Source organism: Trichosurus vulpecula, chromosome 3 (assembly GCF_011100635.1).
Source record: "Trichosurus vulpecula isolate mTriVul1 chromosome 3, mTriVul1.pri, whole genome shotgun sequence".
Classification (NCBI taxonomy): domain Eukaryota; kingdom Metazoa; phylum Chordata; class Mammalia; order Diprotodontia; family Phalangeridae; genus Trichosurus; species Trichosurus vulpecula.
In genome coordinates, this window is record NC_050575.1 from 263,250,043 (window position 1) to 263,260,447 (window position 10,405).

Here is a 10,405-nt window from a genome sequence, read left to right on the forward strand (position 1 = left end):
GAAAGAAAAAGAAGATAATGAGAAGAGGTAGAGGTTTCATTCCACCATCTGATTTTTCACATTAGCTACTAACAATATTATGGGCAAAAGAGATGATGCTTTAAAATCTTTGTGTTCTGCAAAGTGGTTAGTATAATTTAACCTGAATAGATAACCTGTTCATTTTGATTCCTTTTTAGAAAATGGAGGCATGCAGAAATTAAGCTACTTATGCACTGACTTGATTTTTCCCCCTGGGAAAGAAACAAAAAAGTACACAAACTTTGTATCCCATTGCACATTTTTCTGATTCAGAAGAAACAAAGTTGTCTTTCTAGGGCTTCTGTCAACCACTGGTATCATTTGTGATTTAAAAAATAAAAATAAAATCAAAGCAGGTTTCTAAAAGTCAAAAGTTATTAAACAACTGAATGAGGAAAGGTGATGGGAAACAATAAGGATGACGCACTCATGTGCATGCCCACACAGCTCCACAACAAAAACACTGATAATATTTTTGAGAATACGCATTTTGCACTGAGGTGAAAGACAGAACAACACAATGGCAATATTTCACATTAGAAGGTAACTTAAGGCAACAGTTTTACAAAAGCTGAAATGGGAGGACTGGGAAGAAAAAAATGAATGGATAGGAGGATATAAAAGGATCCAAAATATTGAAAAAAAATTATTTGAAACAGGAATATGGTACCAAAATAAAAGAAATGACGGTGAAAACACATGTGTAGAATCTTCTAAGAAAATAAAAGCTGCAGAACACAGTAGTGAATGATAGATATATTTTGAATATATTGCTTTTCTACTGACTTTTCTCTTTAACAATTTTTACAAACATTTCTCTGTAGGAAATTCAAATAAGATGGTTAAAAGCATTGATTGACGATTAGCTAGAAAAATACAGAAAGAAAAATTAGATGTGTTTTTTTCAGAAACTACCCCTACATTATATCAAGAGTTGCTAATTATGCTGAATTTCCCAAGAACCAATTAACTAACTAATGGTGACAATCACCAATTGCATTTGGCATTTTTTAATGAAAAAGAATATTTAAGGAGGAGGCAGGGGCTATTATTTTTTTTCTTTCTATTCACAAACACATTTTATTAAACAATTGCATGTGCCTAAAATGTAAACCTACAGGCTGCAATATTGTTTTATAGCCCACTGACAGACCTGTTTTTGTCATCTATAGTTTTCTTCCATAAAGGAGGAAACATAGGCCAAGGCAAACTTAACCAAGAAACACCAGGCTCATCTCTAATCAAGTCAAGGCATGTTAGAGCAGAAAAGAAGATTTTCATATAATTATCAAAATGCAATAGCTCTTAAGTACATTTGAAAGAAAAACTGTTCAAGTTTCAAATATAATTAAGAATTTTATCTTGTCTGTCATGATTGAAATCATAATCTTAATGTTAACTGTCCCAAATTTTCAGTTTGCTTTTTTTTGGCATTAAAGAATATTTCCCCTGGAAACATAAAGATGTTGACCATAATTGAAAATAATGATCCCTTCTTGCCTTTTCTTTCATCACAGGATACAAAATAAAATTCCACAATGACTTCATTGTGGAAGCACTGAATAAAAAAACTGGTACTTGATAGAATGCTTCACTTCTAGAAAACAATTACTGTTTAAGTTTATGTCAGTCCCTGGCATGAGGCTTCAACCTGGCTTAATGAAATTTTAAACCTCTAAATTTCCTAAGTGAGAAGTGACCTCTATAGCTGCAACCTACTGAGTAGTCAATGAACCTCAAAAATATTGAATATTCAAAAGAAATTATCTCCTCTTTTGTAGGCAGAAAAAAAAAACACAAGTCTGAAGGTGGACATAAATTAGTACCTTTGAACAATACAATCTGCTAAAATACCCATCTCTCCAGGGACATAATACTGGACAGTTTTGCTATTTTAGCCAAAGTGAATTTTATGTTTTTCCTGTCAATCCACATTCTTAACTTCTAAAAGCAAAGGTCAAACCAAGGTCCTAATAGTTTCAACCAGTGTGCCAGTTCCTCGTCTTCACTAGAACTGTACAGTAGGTGATGTACCTATGGCACTTTGGCAACTTGTATTTGCTTATGACACCTTAATCCCATGCTGATAGCCAGCTGGGGTTCAATGAATATTTGTTATGTGATTCACTGTATAATAAAGCTAGGTGCTTCAATATTTCAAAAGAATTATGACTCTACTGGGGTAGGTATTCCCTACATGGGCATAGATCTCACTCACTATCCTCCCAGACCTTGGTGGTCAGCTTTCTAGGGATGACCCTCTCTGAAACTAGCTAAATTTCAGATACAGGTCTGAAGTCACATACAATTTGTTGTTGAGCCTGTACCTGAAGCCTCTTTGGCTTCATAGGCCCCACCAAAGTCTAGATTTGTCTTTGAGAACCCATGGTCACATCAATACCACCATAAGATAAAGAACTGGGACTTTAGTGGACATCTAAAGTACTTTTTTTACAAAATAAGAATTTTTGGCTTACTATGCTTTTCAAACTTGAAAAAAGTGTACCTTTCCACTATATTATTTTTATCAGTGACTATAGTTAGGATGTGTTCTGCTCTAATAAGTTTTGCCATTGTGATATCACTGTGAACCCTGACAGTAGCTTCATACTGAAATTAATTCTGAGGATTTAAAATGACGGCATACTGGGGATTCTGTAACATAGCCCCAACTTTTTCAGAATGTGTATGTATGTATATGTATATATGTATGTATATATATATATATATATATATATATATATATATATATATATATATATATATATATAGTTTTTTCCTCTTTACTGATAAGCACTGATTGATTCTTGACATACTGAATGACAAGATTACTGATATGGAGATCCACAATCCTGAAATCTAATGATTTTTTTTCTCCATCATGCATTTCAGCATTCCTATTAAAACGTTTGTTCTATCTTCTGGCTTTATCGTACATACCTCTTTGCCTCATTTCTTCTTCTTTAGCTCAATTCGGACTCTTTCATTCTGGATTTAAACCCCATGATCCCTATCCATCAACTGAAATCAAGCTCTCTGATATTACCAATCATCACTTATTTGCTAAATTGGTTGCCCTTTTCTTAGTCTTTACCCTTTTAACCACTCTGAAGAGCTGCTTGACTCTGGATGGACACTTTTCCTGAAGATTTTCATGACATTGCTCTGGTTTGATTTTCATACCTATCTGGCCACTCCTTCTGGACCATTACTAAATCACCACCCTTCTCCTACTTCTAAATGAAGGTGTCATTTGAGGCTGTGGCCTAGGTCCTCTTCTCTTCTATCTCTACATTGTCTCTTCTTGATAACCTCATTTACTCTATGTGGCATAGTAGATAGCACAGCTGAGAGTCAGGAAAACTTGGCAGCAACTTGACATCAGGATGATTTGGGTTCAAATCCTATCTGCTTAATATACTTATTAGCAAATCACTTAACCTGTTTCTCAATTTTCTCATCTGTAAAGTGGGGATAATAGGAGCACCCAGGGTTGCTGGGAAGATCATTTAAAATACTCTATGTAAAGCTTTCTGCAAACTCACACTCTACTAAAATGCTATTATTGTTATTACTAACCATCTTTATGCAGATGATTCTCAGATCCATAGGTCTAGCTGAACTTGAATCCAAGATCACTAACTGCCTAGTGGATATCTCTTTCTGGATGTCCTATTGGCCTCCTGCACTCAATATATCCTAAATATATTAAAATAAAAATCCCTTTTTCCTAACTTCCTTATATCAGTATAGGGTACTTGCCATTTTTTTCAGCCAATCAGGTTTATAACCTTGGCGTAAGTTAACCTGCACTTTTCAGTCTGTCACTCCTACATCCAATTAGTTGCCAAGTCTCGTCAGTGTTACTTCCACATAAGTTCTCACATTCATCCCTTTCTATCTCTTCCAATGACCATCTCTCTAAATTAGGTTCTCATTATCTCTTACCCATACTATAACAATGGCTTCATAATTGGTCTCCTTACATTCAGTCTCATTCCTTTCCAATTCATCCTCCACATAACTTCCAACTTAATATTCCTAAAGCACAGGTCTGGCCCTGGTATTCCTAGCCCAAGAAGCAGAAGTGCATCCCTAATGGCCTTTTGGTTAAAATATAAAATCCTAAATCTGGTATTTAAAGGCCTCTATGATATAGCTCCAACCTATTTTTCTAGTCTTAATGCTTCTCTCTTTGCATTATGCTCCAATCAAATTAGCCCATTAACTCGTCTCCATATTATGACATTCTGTCTCTCACTTCCATGACTTTGCATAGGTTCCTCATATCTGGAGTGTTCTTTGCCCTCAACTCTGCCTCTTCCTTACTTCAGAACATGGTCTGTGCACCATCTCCAGCAAGAGGCCTTGCCTGACTCCCCTTAGGTGTTGGTACTCTCTTCCTCTTGAGATCACTCAGTGTAACTTTGTGTTTACTTCAGTCAATCCACAAACTTTATTCAGTGCCTATTCTACATCATCTGCCACTATTTGTAAGTATTAAGCTTTGGTTTTCACAGAAATCATGTTAATACATAATTTATGAAACCTAAGGAGTCATACATGTCACAAAATCTCTCACTTATTGGTTACTTATGTATAATGCAAGAGATAAATTGATTGTAGAAGAAAGCAGTGGGGGGGTGTTGATTAAGCATACCCCAGAGCAGACTTCCCTTCTTTTTTCTCTGAGAATACCTTTTTTCTGGGTCAAAAAACTGCAAGGCCAGGTAAAATCCATTAAGGAGGAGGCCCATTAAACCAAGACACCATGTTAAATACTGGAACTTTTCTTACGGATATCCTGGATTGTATTTCCAACTTACACTTTGGCCAACTCTCTTAGCAATTGAGAAAATTCCTTTCTCAAGCTATGGAGATCACAAATCTGAGTGATGCAGTGATGCCAACATCCTGAGTTTGGAATACTCTACAACAGGGCTGTCCAAAATATGGGCCACATGGGGCCTGCAGTGCGATTTTATGTGGCCCACCTGTAGATTTTAATTTTCACAAGGGAAAAAATAAAATAATTTGCATGGAATGCTTATTAGATTTTCTAATTCCATCACTAATAAGTAATCCCATTGATGTTAATTTTCTTTGGTGTTTTTAAGCAGTATTACAGATGAAACATATCACAGGGAATTTTCAATCGATCTGTGGGACTAGTCAGTATGCACCTACCTTTATACTGCTGTACTATTGCTTTGTTGTGTTTGCTTACACGCTTAGCACCATCGCCTGTCATACTGATGATGCACATTCTCCCACTTTCTATTAGTGTACTGTATTTTTTATTCTGGGTGTGGCCCTCAAATTATTATTTTAATATGGCCCTAAGATAACCTAAGGTTGGACAGCCCTGCTCTAAAACATAAAATACAGCATCAAAATGGGGGGAAATGGGAAATGTAAATGGGCAGAGACTCACCTGGGGTTGGGTCTTTGGCATTCTGGAATAGGTTGTAAATTCTGCAGTACCCAGCCAATGGGGAGCCAGGGGAGGGATATGCATTCCGGATAGGGAATAAAAGATTGTATTTTCACATTGCAGGGGGGGCCCTACTTTTTTGGACACCCAGATCTTGCAAGACCGTAAATAAAACTCTTTTTTCCTAGCTTCAGTAGTTTGTCTGCAGAGTTCTTGGTAAAATCTTGATTTCTTACATATTCTAGGCCCTCAACATAAAAAGAAAAAAGTGAAAGTTGTGTCCTCCAGGAATTCAAAAATCTATTGGGGGAGGTAACATGTACATAGAAAATAGAATGTTCCTAAAGTCCTAGCACAGTCTGAAGCTATTAAATTGCACTAAGACTTTGGGGAATACCCTAAATAAACAAAATAAATGTGTAATTTTTACTTATAATTCATATTCCTCCTGTAGAATGTAAGTGTGCACCCCCTAGAGTACAAAGGCTACATATGTGGTTATTTCGTCTCTTCAGCACAGTACAAAAAAGTATGAAAGATCATGTTGCTACTCTTAACAAAAAAAAATAAGCCAAAAAAAGCAACTCTCAAACTATATGCTTACTTTCTCTCCATAAAATTATTATGAAGGTAGTCTCTACACACACTTAAGAATTGCAGATGCCTTTGGAAAGTTGCTTAATAGCTTCCGATAATCCCTAACTACTTGCTACATGTGAAAACCTGTATCTTTAACCCCAGTATTCTCAAAGGTAACATGAGCTGAGCCTTGAAAATAAGTAAGGGCTCCAACAGAGGTGATAGGATTATAATATAGCTCTGGAATATCATGGGTCCTTAGAAATCTTCATATCCAACCATTTTACAGATGAGGAAAATGAGGCATAGGAAGTTTAAGTCACTTGTTCATGGTTTCACGACTAGTAAATGTGAGGCAACATTTGAACTCAGGTTTTTCTTACTCTAAATCCAACGCACTAGTCACAACACTACGCTGCCCTCCTTGAAGAGAAAGAAAACATCCCATGCCCCATGCATGCCGGAAACTTGTAGAAAAAGCAGATCTGTTATATGAAGAAATATCAAATAGGTCATTCAGGTTGGAATGTAAATAGGAAAAAGATGTAGTCGGCCAGGAAAGTCAGGCTAGAGCTTAGTTTCAACACCCTAAGATACTTCCTAGTGATCCCTTCCCCCCTTCCCTGGCCTGTAGGTGTTTTCCCCCTTTAAATTGTAAGCTCTTCTGGGGAAGGAACTGTCTTTTTCTTATTTGTTACCTTCAGCCCTCAGTATAGTACCTGGCTGTAGTAGGCACTTAATAAATATTTTGTTGAATTGAATGGATTGTAAAGGGTTTTAAAAAATGCCAGACAGAGACAATAAGTAGCTACTAAGAGGAGCCTCATAGTTAGACATGAGCAAAGAGAAGGATCATGGAGGCTATTAGGGTGATGGAAGCCTGAATTATAGTGCTCTCACCATATGAGAGGAAGAAAAGGGTGGTTATAACAGATTAGTATTTTTCACATCCCTAAAATGCTAAAATAGAAAAAGTTAAGTCTAGTAAGTAGGATAGATCCTTTACAAAAGATTTACGGGAAAAATGTATACAAGTATTAAATATGAAGAGGAAATAGTTGGGCTATAATATTTACTGATCAGGGTAGTACACAGCAGTGAAAACATGGATACATTTGAATGTCTATAAACATTAAAGTCCTTCAGTACCAAATACTGAGGTTATTGGTGCTTCATTTACTTCATTATTAAAAATGCTATAAAGTGTTTTTTATTATGGGTAATTTCACCCTAATGGTCAAGGGTGGGGAACCTGCGGCCTCGAGGCCCCATGTGGCCCTCTAGGTCCTCAAATGCCACCCTAGAGGGCTGCAAGTTTCCCACTCCTGCCTTAACCCCTATTTTCCAATTCTTTTTCTTTGGTTTCAGGACTAGAAAGATCTACAATTACTGTTCAAAAGTATTTTAAGAAGCGTATAGCTAACACCAAATCATATGGAATTGGACTAAAAATTTGTTCTTAAATAACCAAAAGATAAGCATTGAAAAAGTGGCATTAGCATGCATGGTAACCTCAACAGCTTTCACTCAATCAGAGTGAAAGGAGGTATCAGAACTATTATAGTGCTGAAGATGGATTGATTGCTACTGTGGAATCCTGTACCTTCCAGAAAAATAAGAGCACATCTTTATCTTCAAATCAGTTATCAAATATGAACAGGACATGTTACGCTCAACCCTTCATTAGTCTGCCTCCTCTGGCATTATTTCTCATAGCTTCCTGGATGATGCTTTTGTTCCCTTTGGCCAATGAGACCAGCAGTTTCATGAAGCTTTTCATACACCTATGGACATCCAGCTCTGTGCTGTCAGGTCATTTACTACCTCAACTAGGAACATCCTCTCCCTTCAAATTACATACATTACCTGCCTTCCTCAAGACAGAAACAATAAAAAAAAAAAACCTTTTCAAATCCCATCTTCAGGAAATATTCTGATTAAAAAAACTTATCATCATTTCAACTCCATGTTCAAAGATTCATCAAGGTCCTCTTTTCCACCCTGTACAGTCAGCATTAAGCACCTACTATTTGCCAAGCACTAGAATTAAATTCATCTTAAACACTATTATGCATTGCTTAGTGTCTTATCATCATATAGATGAATCTATAACAGAAACATTTGACAACATTGTTCAATCTGACATATTTACACCCGTATATTAGTTACCCTGTGGTGTGTTTCTCTTTTCTCTTCTTAAGGGAAGTTCTTCAAAGACTGAGGTAGTCTTTGGTACAACCTATTTTCACATTTAGGCCCAAGCTCTCAAATAGCCTTTATAGATCAACTAATCTAGCTCCATTTTAGAAAGGAGCAAATGGAGTCCAAAAAACTCAGGCAACGTGCCCAAGGTCTTATAAATGAGAGGAGCTACAAAAGGTTACATTAATTTTGAGTCTGTACGGTTTGCAAAGCACTTTTGTAACAACACTTACGAGATATGAGATAAAAAATTTAACAGATGAAGAAACTAAGGTCTTCTCACTCCAAAATCAACATTTTATCCCTTACACCACGGGAACCTAAACAGAGAGTACACACAAAAGAACCCCTTTCCCAATTGCTCCAGCTTTGCGTTCCCCTTCCTGAACTCCTTTCCCGGGAGAGTGATACAGGTCCCAGATCCAAGGATCAGAATACTGATTCAGTGCTGTAAGAGACCTCAGAAGGAATCTGGTCCATTTTAAGCAAAAAATAAAAAACGAATCCCTGAGAGATCACGACTTAATGGTAGCAAATGATTCAAACCCAGCTCCTCTAACTCCCAATTAAAAAAAAGAAAAGCTCTTTCCACGTTACTGCGCTGGTTTTGCAGGAGAATGTGCAAGTCTGCGGAGTCATGCCCTTAAACCCCTGCAACCGGAGGACCTTCTCTTAGCTGGGCTACGAACTCTAACTTTGGTGCCTCTCCCCACTTCTTCCTTGCTCTGAGAAGTGAAAGAACGTTTGACAGGCTATTCAAACAGACCCTTCCTTCCATGTCCCCCAAGAAAAGCACTCCCCGACCCCCAAACCCTTTTATTTGGCCATCTAAAAGGATCAAAACCTTTTCAAACTTCATGGCTTACTCCCCGCTTTATCAAAACCTAAAGCTCCATTTCTCCTTTTTCCAGAAATCTCATCTTCCTCTAAGCCCATTCTAAAGCACACAGGACTCCTCTCTCTCCCCCAGCCCCTAGACAACCTCTTTTCCCAGAAACCCTCATTCTCCTCTTTTGTGCACGTAATACCTTCCTCTTTCCCTCTAAAAAGGGAGCTCAGCAGGGGGAACTACACACTTCCTCCCGAGGGGGAGGGAGTAGGGGGCTCGTCCGGCGCGAGCTCTCAAAAGGCGCATGCGCCCCCACTCAGCTCTCAGAGCTGGAGCGCGGGCGCCGCAAGTCGGGCGCATTGCGGGTTTGGGGGCTAGCAACCTAGAGAGGGAGGGGGGAGTCTGCAGCCCGGGGCCGGGGATTTTAGGGGACCCCCTCGTCCATACCGGCTGGGGGTGGGGGCAACGGCAGCCTGGGCAAGAGACAAGGAGGGGGTGACTTACAATTTCAGCATCCACTCCCCCTCCAGCACCAGGGTCCAGTTGGAGGAGGTCATAGCTCGGACCCGGCTCTGCTCCTCCTGCCCTGCTGCCGCCGCAGCCGCCTGAGAGGGCCCGGTCAGCGCCATGGCCATGGCCACGGCCACGGCAACGGCCACGAAGCTTGGGGCCCCAGGCCCCCGGGCCTCCCTGGCGCTTGGGCCGGCCATGTTGAAAGGCAGGAGGGAAGACAAGCTTTGAAAGTCAGGAAGTGAAGCGGAGGCTGGCTCTGCGGCGGGGAGGGGGGCGGGCTCCAGTTTTTTTTCCCACCCCCCGCTCACCACCTCAGGCCCCCACCCGTTTCTCCCTTTCTTTTTTAAGGTGGTCCGGAGAGATTCCCCAATTCCCTGGCTTCTTAACCTGAGCGGAGGGTACCCCAGGTTGGGTCTTTGGCTAGACCAAACAGGGAGGAAAAGCCGAAAAGCCCCGGCCAACCTCCCCCTCCCCCCAGTCTCCATCCTCTCAGCCTCCTGGTCTTTTCCACGCCTTCTTTCCCTTTTCCCTTGCTTTTGGCTTGGGGTTGGTTACCATAGCAACCAGCGCCCTTTCCTCCCCTCCTTTTGATGGTTGCCACAGCCTAAAATAAACCGATGAGCCAACGTGCTTTTATTAAAAGGGAAGCTTTGGTGGTGGCTCCGCAGTGGAAGAAGGGTGTGGGGATTTTTTTTGTTGCGGCTCGTGTTGGGCCCTTGGAGAGAAAGGGAAAAGGCAAACAAAAACAGGAACAGCTACCTGTGGTAGATTTTCATGTTGTTTCTGAGAGAAATATTAGGCATTCGGTGCTGGAGGGAAAATGAAGG

At 39.6% G+C, this 10,405-nt stretch overlaps 1 protein-coding gene across 1 annotated transcript in view; it reads right to left on the reverse strand.

Moving 5' to 3' along the window:
* The window catches only part of TMX4 (thioredoxin related transmembrane protein 4), a 123,312-nt gene extending 113,249 nt beyond the window's left edge, over positions 1-10,063 (reverse strand). The window contains exon 1 of the mRNA XM_036750830.1: positions 9,570-10,063. Coding sequence (XP_036606725.1) covers positions 9,570-10,063 — 494 coding nt within the window. The remainder of the gene's footprint in view (positions 1-9,569) is intronic.
* Between the last annotated feature and the right edge of the window lie 342 nt (positions 10,064-10,405).